The 27,740-nt window shown below is 42.5% G+C and overlaps 1 protein-coding gene across 1 annotated transcript in view; it reads left to right on the top strand.

The window, feature by feature from the left end:
• Positions 1-2,555: 2,555 nt before the first annotated feature.
• BBS2 (Bardet-Biedl syndrome 2) overlaps positions 2,556-27,740 on the top strand; it is a 32,072-nt gene continuing 6,887 nt past the window's right edge. Inside the window, exons 1-15 of the mRNA XM_007947996.1 lie at positions 2,556-2,672; positions 5,281-5,508; positions 6,721-6,846; positions 7,217-7,279; positions 8,277-8,354; positions 15,677-15,781; positions 15,858-15,944; positions 19,066-19,201; positions 19,374-19,513; positions 20,382-20,526; positions 20,610-20,781; positions 21,563-21,692; positions 23,279-23,410; positions 23,934-24,071; positions 24,801-24,913. Coding sequence (XP_007946187.1) covers positions 2,556-2,672; positions 5,281-5,508; positions 6,721-6,846; positions 7,217-7,279; positions 8,277-8,354; positions 15,677-15,781; positions 15,858-15,944; positions 19,066-19,201; positions 19,374-19,513; positions 20,382-20,526; positions 20,610-20,781; positions 21,563-21,692; positions 23,279-23,410; positions 23,934-24,071; positions 24,801-24,913 — 1,910 coding nt within the window. The remainder of the gene's footprint in view (positions 2,673-5,280; positions 5,509-6,720; positions 6,847-7,216; positions 7,280-8,276; positions 8,355-15,676; positions 15,782-15,857; positions 15,945-19,065; positions 19,202-19,373; positions 19,514-20,381; positions 20,527-20,609; positions 20,782-21,562; positions 21,693-23,278; positions 23,411-23,933; positions 24,072-24,800; positions 24,914-27,740) is intronic.

Here is a 27,740-nt window from a genome sequence, read left to right as displayed (position 1 = left end):
CAACAACAAAGGAAGAGGCAAGGAGGGACTTTCCTCTAGAACCTTCAGGAACATGGCCCTGCCAGCACCCTGATTTCAGATTTCAAGCCTCCACATCTGTGAGACAATAAATACCTGTTGTTTTAAGCCACTCCTCAGAAGGAAGGTTGGGCCATCTACTTCCATAGTGATACTGCCTCGGAAACCCAAGGAGGAGTCGCAATGAGTTGGTCCCAACAAACGGTACATAGCAACAACAAACAACAGTTGGTGGTACTTTGTTCTAACAGCTCTAGGAAGAAAGCCTGGGGATCTTCCTTAACAATTACAGCCAAGGAAACCCCGCAGAGCTCAGTTCTACTGTGTAATTTACACTGTTGCCAGGAGTCAGATTTTGGTTTGTTTTACAAAAGTAAAACAAGCTTGCTAGAAAAACAGAAAACACCACAACACAGGCCAAAGTCCTTTTCCAGCTGACCCCCTGCCCCAGCCCACTCCCCAGAAGTAAGTCCTTTGACTTTGGGGCCTCCTGAGGCACTCTTTCAGCCTGTCTCCCTACAGACCTTTAATCTGGAGTCCTGAGGCTCAAACCTCCGTTCTTAACACCTGCACACCCCCTAGTGGGGAGTGCTTTGCATAATCCATGTGGGGACCAGGAGAGGACGGATGGGGGCAGGTGTGGCCTAAGGCCTCCTCTTCAAATTTTGATCCAGGCCTACTTCCACTAAGGAGCCTTGGTGGAGTAGCGGTTTAGCGTTTGGCTGCTAACCAAAAGGTTGGTGGTTCTAACCCATTAGCAGCTCCATGGGACCAAGATGTAGCAGTCTGCTTCTATAAAGGTTATAACCTCAGGAACCCCACAGGGCAGGTCTAACTTGTGCTCTAGAGCTGCTGAGTAGCAATCAACATGTCAGCAATACGTGGTTTGGTTTCTAGGCCACCAGACCTTTCTAACCCCAGGGCTGAAAGGGAACTAGAAACAATGCTCAAACCAAAACTCCATAGTCACTGACATCAAGTTCATTCCAACTCACAGCGACCCCCATTGGCTATCATTACCTAGAGGTAATAATAATAACCTCACAACAACATGCAAAGTGGGCATTGGACTAGACAGCGTTTCATTCTGTTCTACACAGAGTTGGAACCAACCAGATGGCAAGTAAGAACAGTAAACTGCAAAATGCAAATAACAAGAACATTCAGAGGCGTTCATATCAAAACCTCTTTAAAGACCTACCTGCAGCATGTGACGTGGCTGTTATGCTCTTCTTCCTGGCAGCACCCTCTTCATGTGGCTTCTGGTGTTACTGCTTCACTGGCTGCTCCTTCTGTTTTCTCTATTGGCATCTTGGCTCATCCCCCCCCACCTGCAATGTTCCAGAAACAGCAGCCAGAGTGGGCCCTCAGGGCCTTCCCACCTGAATTTCCACTGTAGGAACACACTTCCTCAAGGCTGGCCCCCTCACCTCAGGTTTTTGCCTGCGAGTCACTTTCTCATTGAGGCCTCTTCCTACCAGCTGATATAAAATTGCACCCCCTCCAACCCTCTATCTCCTCAATTTTCTCTGTAATTCTCACCACCAACTGTATGTATTCCTTGTTTAATGCTTATCTCCCCTGACTAGTAAATCAGCACCAGAATGGCAAAGGTTTATTCATCTTCACTGTTTGCTCTTTATTATCTTTCTTGTCTAGAACAGTGCCTGACACATAGTAGGCCCTCAACAAATGTTTGTTGGATGAATGGTCACTTTTCAACTTTGCATGTTTGCTTTTAAAAATATATTGGGAGTATTGCAAGGGGCCCCCAAGCTCTTTAAACCCGAGAATCTAAAGGATTTTTTGAAAAGAAGATTGGTATAGTTAACCTGACTACTGACATAAAGTCTAATGCTACGGCAGAACGGGCAAGCATTTAAGAAATATTTCTTGAATGAATGACTCCGGAGCCACAATACCAGTGTGTGGAGTATGAAGGGGTGCACCAAGTTGCTTGGGGTGCTAGACGGAGCATCTCCGGGGACTACCCTAACTCAGACATGGCCACTGTACTCACGCTGGTAAGTGAAAGCAAGACATGCAAATTGTTGTTGTTGTTGTTATGTGCCGTCGAGTCGCACCCGACTCATAGCGACCCCTCCTTGGGTTTCCAAGGCAGTATCACTACGGAAGTAGATTGCCCCATCTTCCTTCCGAGGAGTGGCCGGTGGGTTTGAACCGCCAGCCTTCTGGTTAGCAGTCAAATGCCTTAGCCACTATGCTACCAGAGCTCCTTAGCCACAGAAAAAAAGCCGCCATTTCAGGCAGGCCAAGTGTCCGACTGCGCAGCCGTCGAAGGAGCTGAGACGGGCCTAAGATGCCGCAAAAGGAAGTGGGCGGGTCTGCGCAGCCGCAGAAAGAGCTAGCAGCCCGGCGCTGCCTAGGTTAGGCGCAGTTTCGCGCCTGGCTTGAGGCCGCTGGACCGAGAAGGGTAGCTAGTTTGTTGTCCCTTTGCCCCTCACCAAGGCAGGGGAGGCCGGCTCCTCTGCTCCAGCTTTGGGCCGCCAGTTCTCCTCCCCTGGGCCTGCGTCATCATGCTGCTGCCCGTGTTCACTCTGAAACTGCGCCACAAAATCATCCCTGGCACGGTGGCCATAGGGCGCTACGACGGGATCCACCCGTGCCTGGCGGCTGCCACTCAAGCGGACAAGGTAACCGCTTTCACCGCGCGGAGCCCAGGCCTCCGAGGGCCCACTACCAACGCGGGCTCGCCCCTGGGATCTCTCCCCTGAGATCCCGCCCCCAGCCATGGTTGCCAGGCGACCAGTTGTCACCTTGTAGCTCTCCATGCTGCGGAGAATAATAAGGTCTGACGAACGGTTTTTCCGAGTAGTTAACTGTTTCTGATTGTCAGGCGCTTAGACTTGCACAGGTTTGGAGTCTTTCTACAGATAGAGAAACTGAGGCCGGAGAAGGAAAGGAGGTTGGTCGGGAGTAGCAGTAGTCGCAGAGCCTGGAATTGAGCCCGTGACCTCCTTCGGTCACTCGGGAACTTTCCCCACTGTCTCACACTGCCTCTCCAGCTAAATGGTTTTCCAGAAAAATAAATCAATACAAAGCTTTAAATCAAATGACTGTGATTACAGGCATGACCTTTAAACATGTGCGTCTGGGTCTTTCCCCATCATTTGTTCACTAAGCATCAGGTGTTTACTATGGGCCAGGCACTGTGCAAGGTGTGGAAGTCACAAAGATGAAAAATGACAGGTCATTTAACATTCTCTAGGCTTTTACTGTGTAAAGTATTACACAAATGAGAACTAACTTCTGGTAGCGCAGTGCCTAAGGCATTTGACTGCTAACCAGAAGGCTTGCGGTTCAAACCCGCCAGCCATTCCTCGAAAGGAAGGTTGGGCAATCTACTTCCTTAGTGATACCACCTCGGAAACCCAAGGAGCGGTCACTATGAGTCGGGTCCGACTCGATGGCACATAACAACATGACCTGTATTCAGGAGCTACACATCTTTTTTTTTTTTTTTTTTTAATGTTTCTAGTCATTTAAAATAATAATAATAATAACAAAATAAGGTACCTTGTTTAAATAATAATTTAAAATTAAATCTGCTTGTTTTTATACCAAAGGAATGAAATACTCATTTAAAGTTACTGAATTCTAGAACTAGAAAGGGTTTCTACTGTTTCCCAACTTTTTCTTTTTTTTTTCCTATCACCCTTCTATGAAGATTTTTTTAGACAATGAAGATGTCCCCGGTGAAACCTTAATACCACAGATACGTTGTATGTCTGTTTTTGCTGTGGCCCTTTGGAGACCACAAACCTTTCTCATATCTCAGATTTCACCTGAGCCCGGGTTTTCCCCCCTTGGGAACGATACTGCCCTTCTTGAGGTGCATGTTCTAGTCCAGGTCTTTTTTACAGATGGAGCCCAAGGAAGTCGCATGATTGTTGCAGACACTGAGGTGATTATATTTATGATAGCTGAAGCTGCTGAATTACCGTATTTTGCAAACCACACTACCCCCTCAAGCTTAGTTTTCTATGCACACTATGGGTGTTATATGCACGTGTGTTAGTTACGTGGTCATGTTATATGCTAAAAGTGCAGTAATTATCTTTGGGCTTATTATTAATTTCTCTGTTTTACTCAGACAACTTATGAAAGGCTTCAAGAAGCTTGATCTGTATGACTCAGTTTATATTTGTAAAACAGATTTACCAAATACTAGAGTTTTCTAAGGAGCTCTGGTAGCGTAGTGCCTAAAGCACTTGACTGCTAATCAGAAGGCTGGAGGTTCAAATCCACCAGCCACTCCTTGGAAGGAAGATGGGACAATCTACTTCCGTAGTGATACTGCCTTGGAAACCCAAGGAGTGGTCGCTAAGAGTCAGGTCCAACTCGATGGCACAAAACAACAACAACAGAGTTTTTTAGGGAGCTCTGGTGGTGTAGTGCCTAAGGCATTTGACTGCTAACCAGAAGGGTGGCAGTTCAAACCCACCAACCGCTCCTTGGAAGGAAGACTGGGCAATCTACTTCCGTAAAGATACTGCCTTGGAAACCCAAAGAGGGGTCGCTATTAGTCGAAATCGACTTGACGGCAGTGAGTTTGGTTTTTTTTTTTGGAGAGTTTTTTAAGGGTTAAGAAGTGAATTTATTAGGTGCTTGGAGGAAAGATACTAAAGGAAATGTTTACTGGTCTGTGTTCTGTGATCTTGGTGTATGGTGATCACATTGTAGCTGGTAGCAGCTTCCTACAGGTAGATCAGAAGATGTTTTGTAAGAGTGCTTTGATGTCTTGCTGGTGAATAGCATGGAAGAGCCCTGATAAGTAGCAACTAGATTTTGTTTAGGAGTTCCTGGGTGGTGCAGATGGTTGTGCTTGACAGTTAACAAAAAGGTTGGCAGTTTGCACTCAGCCAGAGGTGCCTTGGAAGGAAGTCCTGGTGACCTGCCTCTGAAAGGTCACAGCCTTGCTACCCTGTGGGGCAGTTCTGCTTGGCGCACGGGGTCATCGTGAGTTCGAATTGACTGCATGGCACCTAACAGCAACAACAGGTCTTTTGCATTGCCTTTTTCTTTGTAAGGCTAAGAACCACTGGATAGCCACAGTTCATAATTCATGAAAACGAGTCATGCACCGAACTGTGTATGAGAGTTTTAAGCCTTGTAGGCGATTAAAGTGACTTCTTGTTAACATTGATGTCTGTTATTAACCTGGTCCTTTAAAAAAAAGTCTGATGTTAATTTTACACTTTTGGTATTTTAGGGGCATGTATTTAAGTGGTTTTGTTTTAGGTTTTTATTCACAACCCTCATGCACGGAGCCAGCATCTGAGTGCCTCCAGAGCCATCCAGAGCCCTCTAGAGTCAGATGTTTCGCTTCTCAACATTAACCATGCAATCAGCTGCCTGACTGCAGGAGTTCTGAACCCTCAGCTTGGCTATGATGCCCTTTTAGTGGGGACACAGACTAATCTTTTGGCTTACGATGTTTACAATAATTCAGACTTGTTCTACAGAGAGGTAAGTATACCCCAGTATAACCGTAAAATGCCTAGTATCCATTAGTGTCCATTGATTTTTTATATTTTATGCTTAAAAGAGATCAGCCATTTCTTTTGGTGTGTTTATGTTGTGGCTGTTGTAATGTAGTTAAACAACATGGGGATTTTGCCATTTATATCTATTTTGTATCATTGGAACTTATTTATTTTGTCATACTCAGTTACCACTTGGGAGCTACCAGGTATGACAAAATAAGTAAGTTCCAAGTATATAACTTGGTAACAGCTTGTCTCTCATGAGGTATAGCCATGATACCACCGTTTGTCAAGACATTCTATTGAGAGTGCAGCCAAGAGTCAGGAAGCCAGCAAACAGGTCTCCTGGTAGCCTTGCATCAGGGTTTAGTACAATAGTTGATAGAAGACCTAATGGCAACCTGCCATTTATAGGCTGCTGGAAATTTAATACCCCAGTAAGCCACATTTATTATAAAAAAGATAGGGAAGCACAAATAGACAAAAAAAAAAAAAATTACTCATACTTTCTTTGTATAGAAATAATACTATTAAAACTTTTGAATTTATTTATCCAAAAGGAAATTAAATTATGGTTATGTGCTTTAATAAGGAAGTTTGGGACATTTATCGATTCTAGATGGTGGGGATAAGGGTTTTGTTTTACTATGCTTTGTACTTTTTGATAACTTTACATTCAAAACAAGTAGTAGTAAGAGAACTGGGGAATAAGTATCAGAAACATTTCTATCTAAGATAGTTAAAATCAATTACAGAGTTTGAGTACTTAAAGGCATAAAGCCTCGATGCTCTGGAAATTTTGACCTCTAGAACCTGGAGGTCCTAGAGAGCCCCAGATTATTATAGTAGGTTTGTGTGAGAAGCTAAGGGCCTGAGTTCATTCTGCATCTGCACTTGTCCTGGCATCAACCACAGGGACTGTCCTCAGGGACAGCCCTGGCCAGCCTTGCAGGTGACCATGTGGCTCCTCTCAGACGTGGCAGAGGAGTGGGAGTGTCCACATACGATGCAGGTCTGTGTTAGCTCTGCTGGGCAATCTACTTCCGTAGAGACACCCCCTCGGAAACCCAAGGAGGGGTTGCTGCGAGTAGAATTGACTTGACGGCCGTGAGTTTGTTTGTTTTTGTTGCTTTTAGCTCTGCTGTGCCTGCACATCGTTCTCTCTGAGATCAGGGGTCTTCTTTTCTCTTCTTAGGTGGCGGATGGGGCCAATGCAGTTGTGTTGGGAACACTGGGAGACATTTCCCCTCCTCTTGCGATTATCGGTGGAAATTGCGCTCTGCAGGGTTTTGATCATGAAGGAAATGATCTCTTTTGGACGGTATGAAGAATAAAACATTTTCTTTGGTTCTCTGAATACTTTAACTTTGAATGTTCTTTAGTTATTTTTATTTTTAACCATTGACTGTACTGCATAATAAATATTTATAATTCAATTCTGTACATCAAAAAAAGATAAGAGTAATTTGAATACCACCTGCTGTGGTTTGTATAATCCTATCATACAACCAAAACCAAACCAAACTCACTGCCGTCGAGTCGGATCCGACTCATAGTGACCCCTCCTTGCGTTTCCAAGGCGCTATCCCTAAGGAAGTAGATTGCCTAACCTTCCTTCTGGGGAGTGATAGGTAATACAAATGGATTAAGTGAAATGAGATGGCATTAATGATTTTGGGTTTTATTTTCAGGTTACTGGAGATAATGTTCATTCTTTGGCCTTGTGTGATTTTGACGGTGATGGGAAGAAAGAGGTATGTGGAGGAGGACATACTTCCTGTGTGTTCAGCTGAATAATTTTTCTGTGACAGTGATGCTAATGTTGAGAGAAATGTTAGCTTCTCGTGATTTTGGTGCTCTGTCCCCTGAGTGATGAACTAACTGGCTTCATTTGTCTTTTTTTTTTCTCTTGAGCTGTGTTTGTTCAATGCAAAGATCCAAGGCCACGATGATTCTAAGACCCAAATGGGGAGAGCAGAACAGTTAATGGGGCCTCAGTCAGTCATAGTCTTGTAATTTGCTTCTGATATTGCAAAACCATATCAGTAAGTGGTTTTCAGTTTGGCCAACTTCTGCAGGAATATAAAAGGTTTAAAGATTAGCTCTTCACATTTGAAATGATTCTAATAGTTGCTCTAGGAATGAACTTGTTGAGCAGCCAGTCATTGTGAACTGTTGTGTTGAGCACTTACTTACTGCTGTCTTATTCTTGGATACTGTTGTTAGGTGCCTTTGAGTCAATTTCAACTCATAATAGAGACCCTACGTGGCAGAGTAGAACCACACCATAGGGTTCTCCGGGCTGTGCTCTTTACAGGAGCCGATTGCCAGGTCTCTCTCCTGCAGAGCTGCTAAGTGAGTTTGAAATGCTAACCTTTTGGTTAGCAGCCAAGCACTTAAGCATTGTGTCATCAGAACAACTCTCACGGATACTGGGCTCTGGCATTTGAAGCAGGAATTCCATCTGTAAGCAGGGAAAGGTGCTGAACCAGGGAGTATTTCCAGATGCTTGGTGGAAGAATGGGACATGCAACTACATGGCAGGGTAAAATCTGTAGCAGCTACTTTTCTTTCATTGACTGCCTCTGTTGACCTTCCCTTTGGAGGGAGCCTTCCTGAGCACTGGATGAGTGGGGAGTTGGAATTTTTGAGTGAGAGTAGCAGCATACAAAGTACTGTACTTTTTTGTTTTATTTCTTGAAATTTTGCTGTGTTCATTTACTAAACTGACTATGCATGATGTCCCTTCAGCTTCTTGTTGGATCTGAGGATTTTGATATCAGAGTTTTTAAAGAAGATGAGATTGTGGCAGAAATGACAGAGACAGAGGTAAGAAATGCTACCTCAGATTCTGCTACCTTTGGGTAAGATAGATTAGCAGAGTCAGATGTAACAGCAAGTGAGAGTGCCGGGTCATCTCACAGTCCAGGTCGTTTTAGGATGAAGTAACGGTAGTGATTAAACAGAGCTGCGGTAAACATGGTGTGGCTGAGGCATCTGACCTCTAACTTCATGACGGAGAAAGAATCACCACCAGCATGAGCCCAAAGCTTATTCCTATGACGTGGAGGTCAGACATGCCTCCACTCTCCAATCTTTTTATTCCAGCCATCCCTCCCACGCCACTCTCTGCTTCTTTGCTGAATCTGATAATTCCTTGCAGTGGCCACACAGAACTCAAAACACTGTGATTATGGGGCCTGTTAGCACAGTAGCAGGTTACCGGTTCAGGATCAGAAACAACTCAGGATACAGCTCTTCGGTCAGGACAGCCTCTTCTCAGCTGTGCTCAGTGTTCCCTGGCCCTTGGCCCCGGCCCCTTGGGCCTCTTGGATCCCTTGGCTCAGCCTCTGCCCTGTGCAGGCAAGTGTTACAAAGCACTTTGTCTCTGATGGTAAGTGCTCAGAGACACCCCACTCTGTCAGTAAGCCTTGGCCTGCAGGCACTCGGCTCTCTTGCTCCACGGATTGGTGAACCTAGATCCACTGTGTGTCCAGAGGCCTCCCACTCTGCCAGAAAATCTGCATGAAGGCGCTCAGCTCTGTCGCTCCGTGAGCTTAAACGCCTGCTGCGCCATCTCCTGCCAGTCTTCTGGTTCTGCTGCCTCTGCTGCATTGTTTCTCTGCCACTGCTTCTCACTGCTCTTGCCACCTCTGGTGTTACAGCTCTCTGTCTCATGGGTCTTGGAGGTTCCCAGAACTGGGACCCCAGATCCAAAGGATATGCTCTGCTCCCATCTCCATAGTAGTAGTCATGGCTCACCCTTCCCACCTCTGGGAGGGCTCATTTTAAACCTAGGAGGATGGCAAAACTGACCAGTCCCTTTGTTACGGTTCCATACACCTTATTTGCATGGTCCCACCCTCACCAGGGTGTGATGCACCTTATTTGCATTATCAGCAAATTGTTCCATCTGCTTGGTGGGGTATGAGCACCTTATTTGTGTAGTCCCACCTAGTCTTTTGGTGGGAGTTATAAGACCATTCATTGCTAGAAAGGCCTTATAAAAGTAATTCCTTACATCACAGCTGCAAATGACAGAGAAGCGTTTAAAAAAAGTATATGAAGGTATATTTTGAAAAGACTGATTAAACAGAAAAATTATTGACTGTAATTGAACATATAAAGGTCTATCCTTTAATGAGTTAATACACATAAATATTAGTGATAATAATGGCAACTATTTATTGTGCACCTAATATGCGCCAGGCACTGTTCTAAGTGCTTTACGTCAGTGCTAACTAACTCACTTAATCTTTACAATGCCATATTCACTCATTGCCACTGAGATGATCCTGACTTATAGCAAGCCCCATCAGGTTTCCAAGGCTGTAAATCTTTACAGAAGTAGACTGCCTCATTTTCCTTCTGTAGAGTGGCTGGTGAAACTAACTGAAGCACCAGGATGTTAAGTGACTTGCCCAAGGTCACATAGCTATTAAGTGGTATGAACCTTTGTGCCTTCTCCTCCCTCTCATTCCTGTGTATTAAATGGGACTGAAGTGCATCAATGAGATTTTATACATTTTCCTCTTCATTTAAATTAAAATACTTGTGCACATTTTAGTAGGTAAACTTAAAATTAGGTATTAGAGAACTTGCTAGGTTTTTGTGATTAAAATCAGTCATGTAATTGAACATGAGTTTAAACTTTTTTAAGCATTATGTAAGGATAGTCTTTATTTTGGCATTCTTAGGATATTTGCTGCTAGTTTTCAGGGGTTTGACTGGAAAAGAACAGAATTAGCATATTCTGTGCTGAAGATGGAGAAGAGGGGACAGGAGCAATGACCTGCAAACACTGTAAATGCAGAGAAACAAACCATCAGATGGGGCCTTAGAGATCAGCATGGGGAGAGATGGGAACCTTGGTCAGGGGCTGCGTGGGAGTCTGTGAGAAAGCCAGAGGTTGGCTCCTGTACTTCGGCCATGTTGTCAGAAGGTACCAGTCCTGGAGAAGGATGGCACACTTGGTAAAGGAGAGGGTCGGTGAGAAAAGGAAGCCCTCAATGCGACGGACGACACAGTGGCTACAACGGTGGGCTCAAGCACAGCAGCGATTGTGAGGCTTGTGCAGGAGCGGGCAGCGTGGTGCTCTGTTGGACACTGTTGTCGTCATGTGCCACCGAGTCAGCCCTGACTCATAGTGACCCCACCTTGGGGTTCCGAGGCGGTATCACTACGCAAGTAGATTGCCCAACCTTCCTTCCGAGGAGTGGCTGGTGCATGGGGTCACTGTGAGTTGGAGCTGACTTGACGGCCCCTAGCGACCACCACCACAGCAGCATGAAAAAGCTTGAAGGCACTGGCTTCAAGCTTGACCACTCCTCCTTAAGTTGCTTGTTTCTGCCAATTCTTTGCACAAGTTTTCTAGGAAGATCAGACTTCTGTTACCTTAACGTTTGTAAAAGGAGACCAAAAAGGCAAAATACTGTGTTGATACATAAAGTGTTACCAGTGATTTTAACTATGCCTTTATCGTATAGTGAGCGTCATAGTTTTCACTATAGTGAGCGTCATAGTTTTCACTATAGTGAGCGTCATAGTTTTCACATAGCCGTGCTACATTTGTTACATATTCACAGTTACTATAGTTATAAAATGATGGTTGTGGATAGAGATGAAAAGGAAAAACGAGTGTGAAAACATCAGTCTGAAGGTATGTGTCTGTACAGGGGCTTCTGTTTCTTGTGTAGGTACTTATGTATGCTTTTCTGGAGAGAGGGTCCTTAGCTTTCATTAGATTCTTTTTTTTTTTTTTTATTATTAGGATTTGGGTGAAGATTTACAGAGTAAATTCACTTTTCATACAGCAGTTCACATATACTTTGTCTCATGTCATTGACCAAAATTTACAATGCAACAGCTCCCCTCCCACTTCCTCCCCATAGTTACCTCCTCCCAGTGTCCATCCCTTCATACTCTTCGAGAGGCCCATTGTCTGCCAACCCTGTATATGATCTTGGATACACTCTCCATTTAGACATACATAATTGTTTAGCTTGTTCACCCATCTATCCGTCCCTATACCCATATTTGCTTTCATTAACAACTCAGTATTGTATTTACAAAGGGGTTCATATTTGTTGTTTGTACTGCCCATGTAACTCTCTCTGTCTTTCTCATCCTCAATGCTGCCATATTGGTCACTCACATTTGGTACATTGCCCTTCTCTTCACCCAAATCAATATTTATCTCTATCTATCTAACAGCATTCCCTCCCCTTCCCTCCCACCCCTGGTAACCAACAAAGAAAATGTCCTCCAATATATAAACATTTCCTTAACTTTTACAATAACGGACTAATACAATATTTGTCCTTTTGTGACTGACTTATTTCGCTCAGCATAATGTCCTCCAAGTTCATCCACGTTATGCGGTGTTCTGCAGATTCTACATTATTCTTTAGCGTTGCATAGTATTCCATTGTGTGAACGTACCAAAGTTTGGTTATCCATTCCTCAGTTGTTGGACATCTAGGTTGTTTCCAAGTTTTGGCTATTGTAAATAGTGCTGCGATGAACATCGGCGTGCATATATCTGTTCTCGTTATGGCTCTCACTTCTTTAGAGTATATACCTAGTAATGGGATGGCTGGGTCAAATGGTATTTGTATTTCCAACTTTTGAAGGAATCGCCATACTGCTTTCCACAATGGTTGTACCATTTTACAGTCCCACCAGCAGTGTATGAGAGTCCCAATCTCTCCACAACCTCGCCAGCATTTGTTATTTTCTGTCTTGTTGAACTTTGCTACTAGTGCTGGAGCAAGATGGTATCTCATTGTTGTTTTGATTTGCATCTCTCTAATAGCTAATGATCGTGAGCATTTCTTCATATGTTTGTTGGCCGCTTGAATATCCTCCTTGGTGAAGTGTCTGTTCATGTCTTCTGCCCATTTTTTAATTGGATTGTTTGTCTTTTTGTTATTGAGGTGTTGGAGTGTTCTATAAATTCTAGAGATAAGTCCCTTGTCAGATATGTTATTACCAAATATTTTTTCCCAATCTGTAGGTTCTCTTTTGACTCTTTTGGAGAAGTCTTTGGAAGCACATAAACATTTAATTTTTAGAAGGTCCCAATCATCTGGCTTCTCTTCTGCTGTTGGTGCATTTTGAATTATGCTTGGTAGTCTATTTATACCAAATATTAGGGCCCTTAAGTTTGAGCCTAAATTTTCCTTGAGAAACTGTATAGTTCTAGGTTTCACATTTAAGTCTTTGATCCATCTGGAGTTTGTTTTTGTGTGTGGTGTGAGGTACATATCTTGTTTCATTTTTCTGCAAATGGATCTCCAGTTTTGCCAGCACCATTTATTAAACAAACATTCTCTTCCCCACTTAATGGATTTGGGGCCTTTGTCAAAGATCAGCTGACTATAGGTTGATGGATCTATACCTGGGTTCTCAATTCTATTCCATTGGTCTATGTATCTGTCATTGAACCAATACCAGGCAGTTTTGACTATTGTGGCTGTATAGTAGGTTTTGAGATCCTTAGCTTTCATTAGATTCTTAAAGGGGTTTGTTGCTCAGAAAAGCTTCGAGAATCACCAGCCGTTTGTTGGTGTGGCCTGTGTTGTCATGTCCTCTTCATTCCAGTTTGCTGTAGCTCTTTCTCCCATTTGGTGGGAATGATTTAGGTTTTGTGAGTTTCTGTTTACTGTCCGTACTTGATGTGCCTTCTTTGAAGCATCTTTTCTCCCAGAGAAAGGCAGAGGAACATGTGACAGCATTAGGGATGCGAGGAGACTGTTGGTCCTCTGACGTCCCTGGGTAGCACAGATAGTACGTGTTTGACTTCTACTCAAAGGTTGGACGTTTGACTCTACCGAGAGGCCCCTTGGAAGAAAGGCCTGGTCATCTGCTTCTGAACGGGCGTAGCCCTGAATGCCCTGTGGAACAGAGCTCTGCTCTGAGGCGTGGGGTTGCCTTGAGTTGGAATCACCACCTGTTGGTGGTGGTGGTTGATCCTCTAGTGCACAGAGGAGACAGACTACAAAAAAAAAAAAAAAACCTCACTGCTCTGGAGCTCTGGAGTTGGATCCAAAAGAAACTATAGATAGTGCTAATTTAGGACAAGGTTCCTTTCCTGTGACCGTGTTGTAAGTTGGTTCTACCGTAAGTTGAATACATTTTTTCTTTGTTTACAGTTTTCATTATTATTGCCTTTTATTTTTACTGTTTGTTGTAACTGGAATATGTTGTTGAGGACTGTCTGTAATGAACTGTTGAGATACTGAGTGATTTAGGAATCTGGGGCTAACCTTAGAAAAACGGGGAATTTATACAGTTGTCCATTTGTGGGGCCATTTTCCTGTCCTCTCGGTTCAGTTTTGCTCCCGGCTCAAATGCCTTTTCCCAGATCAGCACAATCGGAATTCATTCGATATGTGACTGCTACTAAATATTGCCAAAAGAATGCCTTGAACTGAATAATTCTAGAATCCTACACAGCACTTTGTATTCAGAGTTAAGTAAAGTGGGTGGTTTTGTAGAAAAGCTGTAGGTGTAAAGGAAATTGCATAACTATTCTCTCCTTTATACAATTTATCTCTGAATGCCTCTTACATTAGATTCAGAATTAGCAAGTAGATCTGCAGGATCATAGATAGCATTAAGCTTTTAACATTAAAGGATAATTTTGTTCATTATCTACAGTTTTTTCTTTCTATTAAATTCCTTGAACAATCTTATAAATATTTCTGTATAATATGTGTATTCTGTCTGTTGTTACATACATATACAGAGTGGGTTTTCACTTTTCAGAGGATTGCATTTTCTTCCAAAAAAGTCTTCACTTTTGACAAATAATAGATTACATCACAGAAAAATATATATATACATATATATATAACAGATATTCAGCTGTGGATTGTTACAAGTCTTATTTTTAAGAATTAGACCATAGGGCATTATAAATTAAGGAAAAACTGGAATAACTGCTAAAACATTTTGGGTGTGTTTATAACAACTGCTGTACATATTTTGTACAGTTTTGTTGTCAGCTGGAATTTCCTCCCTAATTCCTCAGTTTTACTTATTTATTTATAATTTGATGAAATTTGCCACTTACGCTTCATCTAAAGCACCAAATGTTGTGAGTTAGTTTAAATCTGATTATCCGACTCTGAAGTAGATGACATAGATCAGATTGAAAAGGAATATATTTCCCACTAATGGATTAGAAGTGCATTTAAGTCTATCTTAACACACATGTAGCAAAGCATGCTGAGCAAACAAACTGAGAAGTTGGACTGTACGAAGAAGAATGCAGCATCAGGATTGGAGGAAGACTCATTAACAACCTACAGTGTACAGATGGCATAACCTTGCTTGCTGAGAGTGAAGATGACTTGAAGCACTTACTGATAAAGATCAAAGACTACAGCTTTCAGTATGGATTGCATTTCAACATAAAGAAAACAAAAATCCTCACAACTGGACCAGTAAACAACATCATGATAAATGGAGAAAAGATTGACGTTTTTCTGGGATTTCATTTTACTTGGATCCACAAAAAATGCCCATGAAAGCAGCAGTCAAAAAATCAGATGATGTATTGCACTGGGCAGACCTGGTGCAAAAGTCTTCTTTAAAGTTTTAAAGAGAAAATATGTCACTTTGAAGACTAAGATGTGCCTGACCAAGCCATGTGAAAGCTGGACAACGAATAAGGAAGACTAAACAAGAACCGATGCATTTGAATTGTGGGGTTGGTGAAGAATATTGAAAATACTGACAGAAGAACAAACTAATCTGTTTTGGAAGAAGTACAGCTGGAATGTTCTCAGGAGTGAAGATGGCCAGACTTCACCTTACCTACTTTGGTCATGTGGTCAGAAAGGACCAGCCTCTGGAGAAGAATATCTTGCTTTTGGTAAAGTAGAGGGTCAGTGAAAAAGGGGCAGAACCCTCAATGAAATGGATTGACACAGTGATTGCAGTGATGGACTCAAGCAAAGCAAAGATTGTGAGGATGGTGTGGGACTAGGCAGTGTTTTGTTCTTTTGTACACAGGGTTACTGTGTTGGAACTGCCTCAACAACACCTAGCAACAACAGCAGAGGATGCAATTTTATTAAGCTGTACTTTGCATTAAATTGAGTCTTAATGAAAAGATATTATATTTTTGCATATTCTTTTTACAGATAATTACCTCTCTGTGTTCCATGTATGGCAGTCGATTTGGTTACGCCCTTTCCAATGGCACAGTTGGAGTTTATGACAAAACGGCCCGATACTGGAGAATCAAAGTTAGTATAATTCAGCCTCTGATATTCATAGATTTTATGCTTAATGAGTGTGCTAATTATTGGAATTCTTTTTCAGTCTAAAAATCACGCCATGAGCATTCATGCTTTTGATCTGAATTCTGATGGAGTACCCGAACTGATAACTGGTTGGTCCAATGGGAAGGTACGTTTAAGTAGCAGAGAAGAGGCAGAATTCAAAGTAACAATACCTGACATGGTTGTATGAATCAGAACAGTAACATGAAAATCTCTCTCTCCTGAGAAGCAGAATTGACTTCACAATCTTTCCACTTTTTGTCTTGTAGCTATAGTTGTCATACACTACAGAGTAAGTGGCTGTCTTCTTGGTCTTGTAATTCCTGTTTGGAAGAAAATCTCCAGGAAGATTCTTTCTATATTTTTTCCTTGAATGAAGCAAAATCCATCTAACCAGGTTGATTCTAGGTGTAGGCCAGTTTTTTTAAAAAAAGGATATTAATAACCTAAGCATTAACTCTTTGAATTACACTTCAAGGCACTCTGGTCACGCACGGACTGCTACCCAGAAGGCTGGCGGTTCAAACCCCCCAGGCACTTCTCAGAAGGGAGGTTGGTCAATATACTTCCGTAGTGATACTGCCTTGGAAACCCAAGGAGGGGTCGCTATGAGTCAGTTCTGACTCGAGGGCACATAACAACAACAACAACAACAACGGTAAATCTTCAAAACTGATTGAAAACTTAGAATTAATGGGAAGAGTGAGGTTAGCGTATCGTTTTCCCAGGTATAACTTTAAAATATTTTTTCTTTTTTTTTTAACTTTAAATCAGAATTTTCTGACGTCTTTTGCATAGTCAGGATTGCCTTGTTAGGAACTGCCTCCGGTAGCCAGCAGATGGGCCTGGAGACTGTCTGCCAGAGCTCTCTGTCTGTTAGTGCTGGAGTGCCTGAAGCAGACCAGCCGATCCCTCTTTTCTATTCTTTCATTTTCCTTTATTTCTGGCCGGTACCTTATAGCCTTCGTTAGGTGTTGAATGAAGTGCACATTCTAAACAGTTACCTTGTTTCTTGCTTCTGCCCTTGGTTTTGTCTTTGGTATGGGCACTGAAATGTATTAAGATTGGATAAGAGATCTGAAACTCCATAAAATGGACCATTTTCTGAGGAAATACAAATTATTATGATTGAGTCAAGAATTTTAAAACTATTAGTCTGATAGCAAGGAAACAAATTGAGAAAGTGATCTGAGTTAGCTTCAGATATGATTCTGGCGGTTAAATGTTTTGTTAGGACTTTATTATATAAGCTGTTCCAGAGCATAAAAAATAGAAGAAGATTACACTGTTGATTATATAAGTGGAAAAGCTGGTAACAGAAATAGTAGAGAAGAGGAAGACCTACAGATCTAGTGTGTGAATGTAGGTGCAGAAGCACAAAAGATATACTAGCAAATTAACTTTGTCTTTAGTAGGTTATTTGTTGAGTTGGAGTGCCATCCTTTCTCCTAGGGCAAAATCTCCAAATTACAGCACAGAAGCAGAATGTCCACTGTGTTAGGCTGGGTTCTCCAGAGAAGCAAAACCAGTAAAGCTTATATACACACATAGAGAAAAAGAAATTTATCTTAGGAAAATGGCTCACCCACATAGAAGCTGGCAAGTCCCAAGTTCTTGGATCAAACGTCAAGCTGGAGGCTTTTCCCTATTCACAGCTGCAGGGGCTGAGGAGCTCAAGGCTGACAGGCAGTATACTGGCTGTTGACTCCAACGAATGACGAATCCAAGATCTCCAGGCTGAATGGTAGATTGTTCCCTCACGAATAGTTGTACGCAGCATAACAGGATCCCGATCCACAGAAATATGTCTCTTTTCCTAGGATGTCCATAAAAATATTGGAAGCAGGCTACACCCCTAGGGAAACTCTCTTTCAGTGGATTGGCTGCTCAAAACATATACATCTGATCCCATCATGGGAATAACCACATCACAACTGCTTAAACCACACAAAATTGTGGTCCAGCCAAGTTGACACACAGCTCCAACTATCACGTCCACATTCATTGGGAATCCTGCTTCTTAGTTAGCAATGGAGCCCTCTGTTGGCTAAATAATGTAGAATCGCAGGCAGAGGCTGATAGCAGCTAGGCTTTACCTAGAAGGAAGCAGGCTTAGTGTGAGTCAGAGGGGTGATTAATGTGCTAAAAGCTTTGGCAAAATACAGGTCATTGATGCCATAACAGGCTTCAGCATCTGTGATTTTCAGACTTAGATGATGGTGTTCCTAATAGCGGGGGTACTTGAGAGTGATGTCTTCCAGACACAGGGCAGGGGTGGTAGTAGGACGCAGTCTGAACTGTTTTTTGTTGCAGAGTTTTGCCCAGGAGGATTTTTATGAAAAGACAAAAATGGTGACCGGCATTGGTCACTGAAATGGTGGTTGTACCAGATTCTTTGCAGCTAAGCTCCTACTGATAATCCCTGTGTTCTTTCCCAGAACAAAATCCTCATTTTAATTGATTATCCCCTAGCATTGTTTTAGAGATGCTCTTGTTTCTGGTCAGTCAGTCAGTCACTTACCCAGTCTCTTGGGAACAGGAAACTCAAAGAGAATAGGAAAGCTCCTTAAGGTACCTGAATAGTTTTTATGTGGATGAGTGACTCTTAACAGGATTGTTAAGAAAGGTGGAATGGTGGAAGGTTGGGCTAATTTGACACAGTTCAAACTTTATATATAAATGTGATATTTTTATACGGAACTGTCATTTATCGTGCATCTTAATGTGCCAGGCATGGTCTAGTGCTTTATATGTCTAAACTCCTTCAGGCCTCATTGGAACTGGTAGGTGCTATTATCGTCCCTGTGTTCTTGTTACTGATCTGCAGAGGAGGAGACCAGGCACAGAATGGTTAAGAAACTTGCCCAAGACCCCCCGAGTAGTAAGTGGGCAGAGCTGGAATCTGGGCACTTTGGCTGGGGAGGCTGTGCTCCTTGGCATTACGCAGTCTGTGTTACATACGCTCTCTCACCAGACCGATTCCTTTAAATGAAACAATGAGTGGAAGGCCAGTATGTAGAACAGCTTATACTTACAAATAGAAGAAGAAAGGAAAGTTGCTTGAGGCAGCTGTGGTCTCTGTTGGTCCCGGTGTCATACGAACCTCCTGTAGAGCCTCAGGGTTTCATGAGCACTCTTGAAAAGTGCTAAACTAAATGACTTTTAAAGCTGATTTTAACTTTAAGTTGTGTAGTTTTTTAAAAAAACTGTAGCTTAAGGGATTTTTCAAGTCCTTGTTTTATTTTTAGGTCGATGCTCGAAGTGACCGAACCGGGGAGGTCATCTTTAAAGACAACTTTTCTTCTGCAATTGCTGGTGTGGTCGAGGGCGATTACCGGATGGATGGCCATGTACAGCTAATCTGCTGCTCAGTGGATGGAGAAGGTAAACTAGGTCAAAATGCCAGGGAACTCCACTAGAAGTGTTTGCATTGAGGTCTTCTAGTTCTAAAATATTCACCCAGCTTGGGGAGACAATAATTTAGGCTTTGGGTTTTTAAGAACATGTTGATGCCTATGCTCTAAGGTCTAGACAGTGACTTTTTCCTTCTCTTCAGTCCGGGGCTACCTGCCAGGCACATCTGAGATGCGGGGGAACCACATGGACACCACTGTAGAGCAGGACCTGATCCGAGAGCTCAGCCAGAAAAAACAGACTCTGTTGCTCGAACTCCGTAACTATGAGGAAAACACCAGGGTGGGTCCTAATATGAAGGGGAGATGGAGCTGGGTAGTTGAGAAATCCAGGAGGACTGGCAAACACAAAAGAAAGTGACCATGGCGGGGGGTGCCCTTTGGCACTGGTGGACATGCAGACTACATTGGCCTTTTTGCCAGTATCAAAAGAGGGATGCCCTAGGAATTCCCCTTGTAGGCATCTAAAGTATAGAAGTGTCTGCCTGAGTGTTTAGACCTTTACTGTGGCACTGTCTGTGGCAGTGATAACTTGGAAGAAACTTACATGCTTGTCAGCAGGAAGCATGGACTGGGGAATGGTAAGCAGCTCAAAACAACGGTGCATCTGCATTTGAGACTGACGTGGAAAGATGGCTGTAATACTATTAAGTGAAAAAAAAAAAGCAGGAAGAATATGTGTAGAGTATAAGTTATCTTTTTTTAAAAAACAAGTAATAGAAAATTAACAGCTACAAACACTATGTGTATTTATACCAAACTGTGGCTGGAGGATGAGTCTGGAGGGTGTACATTCCCAAATGCATTACTTTATTTGAATTTGCTATAACAGGGGAACAAGGCAAAAAAAAAGGGGGGGAGGGGGAGTTTTTTAAGAACAGTATTAAAAAAAATACGGAAAAGGAATGATGGCGGTCAGAGCACCATAAACCAGAGAGAAGGGCAAGGGTATTCTCCCCCAGGGCCAGGTAGGGCAAGGGATATTCTGAGGATATTCTAATGAGATGAGTTCTCTGAATTCTAAAAAAGCAGGTTGATAGAGTAGGATGATGGGGAGTCTTTCTCTTGAAGCTGAATAGCCATATTATTAAAGTTGGCCTTTGTTCAGCGTTTTGGTGGCCGAGTTGGAAGCAGAGTGGGGTGTTTTGCAGGCTGAATCGAACAGTCTGTTGAGTGAGGCTGATGGGCCTCGGGGCATCATCCCAGCCAACACCAAGCTCCACACCGCCCTCTCAGTCAGCCTGGGGAGTGAGACTCAAGCTGCGCATGTGGAATTGTGCGTTTCCACTTCCAATGGTAAGAACCCATTTCCAGCTGGCTCTGTGGGGCCCAGCCATCTCCGAGCAGTGCTTGAGTTGCTGTTTCCCCTTTTCCTGCAGACACCATCATCCGGGCAGTGCTGATTTTTGCGGAGGGGATTTTTGTAGGTGAAAGCCACGTGGTTCACCCCAGCATTCACCACCTCTCCAGCTCCATTTGCATCCCAATTACACCTCCCAAAGATGTCCCAGTGGATCTGCACTTGAAAGCCTTCGTGGGTTACAGAAGCAGGTGACCCTTTACCCGTCACAGCTGTTTCCAGGCAGCATTTAGAGGAGGCAAGATGTGTATTTTCCATTATGCCGTGGACTCTGGGGGCCAGAGAAGCCATGTCATGGTGCTACTCACCCAGTCAACGATGGGCTCAAGCAGAGCTAGGATTGCGAGGATGGCGTGGGGCCGGCAGTAGTTTGGTTTTGTTGTACACACGGTTACTACGAGTCAGAGCCCGCTTGCCGGCACCTACCAACAGCAGCTCACCCAGTCAAGGTTTCCCCTTAACCTTTTATTTCCCTAATTGGAAATCTTTCAAAAAGTAAAGGGTATGTACATTTTAGATGGCTATTTTCTGGTTTTAGTTAGACGATCTCATAGAAAGCTTTAAAAAATATATTTAATTGATGATTTGTCATTTCCAGTTTTGGCTTTAAGCCTACAGAGTAGGATGCACTTTTGTATCAGGGTCAGCTATAACACCAGTAGTGGGAAGAACAAAAAACAAACAGAAGACACTAGATTTGTGAAAGCTAGAAGCCTTTGCACATTTCTTTTATAGTTTTTGAAACCCATGGTGCATGAGTGTGTGTATGTATGTAGACCCGTACCATTTCTAGATCCCAAGCTTGATTATGGAAGTACTTTAATTCTCAAGTTTTAGGGGATTTTCTTCAGTGAAACCCTTAAATAGCAACTTTATGGCCCAGTAGTGATTTTATATTTATTTTCTGGGCCTTGAACTTTGAAATAACATTGTACACAAAATAATTGTCTTGTGTCCATTGGTTGGCCATAGCACCCAGTTTCACGTATTTGAATTGACAAGACAGCTCCCCCGGTTTTCCATGTATGCGCTGACCAGCCCAGACTCTGCCAGTGAGCCACTCAGTTATGTCAACTTTATCATTGCTGAACGGCTGCAGAGGGTGAGTACTGTGCTGTTTTTCTTTCATACTTTTGCACTTTAGAATCTTCTAGAAGGGGGATATTACATGAAAGTGTTATGTTGGTAGCAGTAAATAGGATATGAAAGAGCTATACGGCTTGGATTTGGTTTGTAACCTGTGCTACAAATACTGCTAAAGTAGCTTCCTTCCCTCTGAAAGAGCACAGACGTTATTTACCGGAGCAGTCCATGGTCAGAGGAGTTCTTACCAATTTTCAATTCCTCTCTCTTTTCGGCTAGGGATTTAGTGTGGCCATTCTGATGTAGTGTTTCATAAGGAACCTGTATCCAGATGGAAAGAGAGTGGGACTTGGAGCTACGGACTTTTTTTGGTTCAGGCGCTACCTCAGTCACTTGAATTCTTAGTGATCTTGGGGATTCCTCTTCACCAATTTGAGCCTCGATTTTCTTACTTGTAGGTGAGGATAGTATAACCCACCTCATAAGAGACCTTGAGGGTTACATGGTTAGTGTTAGTACTTTGTAAAGTTAAAGGACTGCCATACTTTTACATAACACACATTACATGGATTTTTGCAAATTGTTCAATTCCTTTGTGTGTTAGCCTTATAACCCACCTCATAAGAGGCCTTGAGGGTTACATGGTTAGTGTTAGTACTTTGTAAAGTTAAAAGACTGCCATACTTTTACATAACACACATTACATGGATTTTTGCAAATTGTTCAATTCCTTTGTGTGTTAGCCTCCTGTGTATGCTATATGTGTTATATGCGTGGGCATGTTACGTGCCTGGGCACATTATACACAAAAAATATGGTAATACTAGTGACTAAGGGAGCTCTGGTAGCATAGTGGCTAAGACACTTGCCTGCTAACCAGACGGCTGGCGGTTCAAACCCACCAGCCACTCCTCGGAAGGAAGGTTGGGCAATCCTACTTCCGTAGTGATACTGCCTCGGAAACCCAAGGAGGGGTCGCTATGAGTCGGGTTTGACTCGACGGCACATAACAACAACAACAACAGTGACTAAGCTTCAGAATCCTCAGTGATGCTTTTTAATCATGTATGTTCTCAGGTTCCTGACCTGTCTGTGGAACTGGTATTTATAGGTGGGCCCTGTCCAAAGGCCTTATGGTTGGTTCTTATATGCTGCAAACCACTGGAAAGCATTACTAACATTAAAACTTAGTGTGTGAATGTCTTGTATCTGTGGTGTGTGTCCACGGAGACTTCATTTAACATTTTTAAAGAAAAGAATGGTATTTTCAGTCAATGATATAGTCAAAGATACACCCACCAAGAGCAGCTGTCTGAACAGAATCCACATCAGATCTGAATTGTTAATATAATGCATCTAAGAGTAGTTCTAAGAAGAAAATGCTGTCATGTAATGCATATTGTGGGGCAGACATAATTTCAAATGTTACTTGAGAACTTGTATGAGGTGGGGAAAGAGTACCGTTAGGGTTTTTTTGGTGAGAGGTGGGGTATAATTATTTTTTGTTATTCACCAAGCAGTAAAACTAGAAAGAAGGGTAACTGTTCTTCTCAAGAATAACTGTACTTTAAACACGGAGGTTCATTTCATTGTATTCATTTGAAGGTTGTAATATGGCTCAGCCAGAACTTCCTGTTACCGGAGGACACTCACATTCAGAATGCTCCATTTCAAGTGTGTTTCACGTCCTTACGGAATGGTGGCCAGCTGTGTATAAAGATGAAACCTAGTGGGGAGGTAATGTCACCGTCACCTGTTTGTTGGGTGCCTTAGTTAGTTCTGACCAACAGGGCACAGATGTCTCATATAATCTTTACCATTCGGGCCAAATGGAGCCTGGGAACGCCAGTCGAGCATCTGGGAGCAGGAGTCTCAAGGTCATAAATGACAAGTTCCAACTGAGTCATTGGCTCAGACTCTGGGGAATCATCGAGACCAGAGCTTTCCTCCCTGTCTCTCCTTCCCTCTGAGCCTGCTTCTCTAATTTAGAAAAGGTTGGGAATTCAGAGGTGGAAAAACAACTTCATTGTTTGAATGCTTTTCTCTTTAGTTTATAAGGCTGGAGGAGCCATCTTTTACTCCTGGAAATAAGGGATGTGCTTTGTAGTATCCTTGAGGGCTGGCCCCTGTCTTACTCATCCCTGCATATGAATGTATGCTCAGTAAAGGTATTGGATGTGGGGAGGTTCAGGTACTATTTCAGATTAATCTGTTCACTGTCTGAGGATGCTAAACTTGCCTGTTTTTTTTCTCCTGATAGATCACTGTAAATACTGATGACATTGATTTGGCTGGTGATATCATTCAGTCGATGGCATCATTTTTGGTTATTGAAGACCTTCAGGTAGAAGCGGATTTCCCTGCTTACTTCGAGGAATTACGGAAGGTGCTGGTCAAGGTGAGGGACACAGAGAATGTGGTAGTTTCAGGATATTAACGATACTACAAATGTATTTGTTATATGATAGTCATGTTTTCAATTATTTTCACAGATTAAAAATCATAATTGAACTAGTATTAGAGGATTCACATAGTTAAAAGATGTCTTCTCTAAAAGTGAGTGGTTAGCTCCTGACCACCCTGCTTCCCTTGTTTGGTTTAGGGGGCATACTTAAAAAAAAAGTTACATTAACATTTTCCTTTACGAGCCATTCGTCTCTTCTGTTTGTCTAGTGCTTTCCAACAACTCACATTCAAAATAAAAAAAGCAAAATATGGAGGATTATGATTGGCCCCAAATTACATTTCCACTTTAAGCCCCTAAAATGTTTGTGTGGCCCCCAGTGCTAAGTCACCCCTAAAATGTTAATGTTTGTGTGGCCCCCAGTGCTAAGTCACCCCTAAAATGTGTTTGTATGGCCCCCAGTGCTAAGTCACCCCTAAAATGTTTGTTTGTGTGGCCCCCATGCTAAGCTACGAGAGGAAGGCAGATGGACTGGGAGTTTTGATCCTGGAGGCGGCATGGACTGTTTCGTTGAAGAGGAGATAGAATGATGGGAGTTAGCTAAGATGGAAAGTGAACAGGGGACAGAGAAGGGCTTCAGGGTCTGGCAGGTAGTGCCGTCTGAGGCTGCCTAGCTTCTGGGAATGTGTGAAGCCCTTAGTTTCTGGTGTTCCTGATCCCCAGGTGGATGAGTACCATTCTGTGCATCAGAAGCTCAGTGCTAACATGGCCGACAACTCTAATCTCATCAGAAGTTTGCTGGTCCGAGCTGAGGATGCTCGTCTGATGAGGGACATGTGAGTATTGACCATGTCTAGCACAAGTGCAAGGTTAAAAATGTGAGCAATGTGCAACAGCAGCAACTCTTAGATGCTGGTAGGAGCATCAGTTGGTGTGATGACTTTGGAAAATAGCTTGCCATTATCAGTGATGTTCAATATCTGCACACCCTGTCATCCAGCAATTCCACTTCCAGGTTCATAGCCTGGAGAAACTTGTGCTCCTAGAAGCCGGGGGACTTGGAACAGAATGCTCAGAAAGGCATTGTTTATAGAAAGGCATTGGAAACATTCCAAACTTGTATCAACAGTATAATGGATAAATTGTGATATAGTTATGCAGTGGAATACTACTCAGCAATGAGAATGAATGAACTTCGGTAACAGGTAACAACATGAATAATTCTTACAAACATAGTGGAGATTGAAAGAAGTGAGACTCAAATATGTACCATATGCTTTCATTTGTACAGTTTGAAAATCTTTACATAGTTTGGGAAGCTCACAGAGATGATAAAAATATAAAGGAGGCAAAGAAGAGATTAGCATTTAAAGTAGTGTTTTCTCCTAGGGGTGGAGGGACGGTATTCAGAAAGGACATATGGGGAAGCTTTGGGGATGCTGGCATTGCCCCATTTCTTCCCCTGGTTATCCAAGATTTGTTCTATGAATTTTTATGAATGTGTATTTCTCAATACAAGAATTAAAGACAGATCTGTGCAAGTCTAGCTGCTAGTTTGCTTGGATGCAGAGTTCATCTCAGCAATGAAGTGTACTGAGGCGAGTTCAATAAAATGATTAACTAGTGATGGATGAAGTTTATGTTAGGATGTTGAGTCTTCCTTTCCAAGAACATGGTATCTTTATATTTGTTCAAATCACGTTTTGTGTCTTTTAGGAGTGTGTTATGGTTTTCTTCATGTAGGTTTTGTCATTTCTATTAAGTTTAAGCCTAGGTATTATATTTCTAAATGGTTTTCTGTCTGTCTGTCTATACGAACACTACTGATTTTTGTACATTGATTTTTTAATCTGCTGCTTTACTAAATAATGTTATTGTTTGGTTTTTCCATATATATGCTTATATTATCTGTAAGTTAATTTTATTTCTTTCCAATTCATTTGCTTCCAATTATTTTCTTCAAAGTACATACGATTTTTGCTTTTCCAGGCTAACTTTATCCCATTGTTCATTTCCTTTCTCTCTCTCTCTCTTTTTAAATGTCAAAAAGCTGTTGCTGGGTCTCAGCATTTAACTTTGCAGAACTGAAGGGAAGTGATTACCCTCTAAATTCCTTCTCTCTTGAATTATTTATATTTCTTTTAGAGGCTCTCAGATGTATGTATTGGCTTTTATTTTTTAAGTCAAGTTAATTGATAGCCTCTTAAAATATTCTGTGAGTTTTGAGAAACTTAACAGTTGTGTGGCTCCCACAGTGAAGATACAGAATAATTCCATCACTCATCTCCCTTTGTAGTCAGTGCCCGCTGCTTATCCGCCATCCTTGGCAAACACTGATCTCATTTCTCTCCCTATAATTTTACCTTTTCAAAATGTCATATAAATGGAATCATACAGTTTATAGGCTTTTGAGTCTGGCTTCTTACACTTGCCATGATGTCTGAGACTCTTCCATGTCATTGCATGTATCAGTAATTTGTTCCTTTTCATTGCTGAGTAGTATTCTGTTGCGTGGATATGCTGTAATTAATGTAACCAGTCAGTATTTGATGGACATTTGGGTTGTATCCAGATTTTGGTGATTGTGAATAAAGCAGCTGTACCACATGCACATCACAAGTTTTTGGTGGATGCATGTTTTCATTTCTCTTGGAAAAATACCTTGTAATGGGTCATATAGTAAGTGTGGTGTCAAACCATTTTCCAAAGTGGCCGTGCCCTTTTGCATTCCGTCAGCGGTTATTCCATATCCTTGCCAGCATTTGGTACTATCAGTGTTTTTTTTTCTGTGATTTGGGTGAAAGTTTACAGAGCAAATTAACTCTCCATACAGTAGTTCACATATACTTTGTCTCATAACATTAACTACAATTTACCAAAATGCAACAGTTCCCCTCCCACTTCCTCCTTATAGTTATCTCTTCCCAGTGTCCTTCCCTCCTTGCACTCCTGCCCCCGAGCTATTTCCCTGTGCATACACAGCCCTTCTATTCTCCCATGATGGTTCTCTCCAAGGAGTGTATCTGCCTCATGTAAATGTTCACCTCATGTGCCTGTCTTTTGTTTGGCTAGAAGCCAGAGGTGTGGGCTCAATTGCAGACCTGAAGGGCAGCTAGGGGCCATAGTCTCAGTGGTTTTATTAGGCTCTATCAGACCAGCAACCCTGGTCCCTTTTTTTTTCCAAATGATTTTGAGTTTTGTTTCACATTGTTCTCCTACTGTATCCAGGATCTCCTACATAGATCCCCCTCTGAGTGATTGACAGTGGTAGCCAGGCACCATCTAGTTCTTCTGGTCTCACAGTCGTATAGGCTGAGGATCGCATAGTGTTCCAGTCACTTGGATTAATTGTTTCCATGTGTCTTTGGTTCTCTTAATTCTTATTCACTCTTGACGAAGAGAGACCCATCATTGAATCTAGATGGCTGCTTGCAAGCTCTTAAGATCCCAGTTGCTACTCGCCAAAGTAGGAGGTGAAACAATATTTTGTGTAGTATGTTATGCCAGTTGAGCTTGATGTCCCCTTCAACTATGGTCTTGGGCCCACAGGTCCAGCTGCTCGCTCCCTCTGGGTAGCTGGCTGTGCCCAAGAAGTGACTACAGCCTTGTCCCTTCTCAGCTCTACTGTACACCTGGGAATTCTTTCTTTCTTTTTTTTTTTTT

The sequence above is a fragment of the Orycteropus afer genome, unplaced genomic scaffold, assembly GCF_000298275.1.
Source record: "Orycteropus afer afer isolate SDZICR_OR568_19922 unplaced genomic scaffold, OryAfe1.0 scaffold00009, whole genome shotgun sequence".
NCBI classification, from domain to species: domain Eukaryota; kingdom Metazoa; phylum Chordata; class Mammalia; order Tubulidentata; family Orycteropodidae; genus Orycteropus; species Orycteropus afer.
Note: the sequence above shows the minus strand (reverse complement) of the source record. Positions and strands in the feature narration are given on the sequence as shown.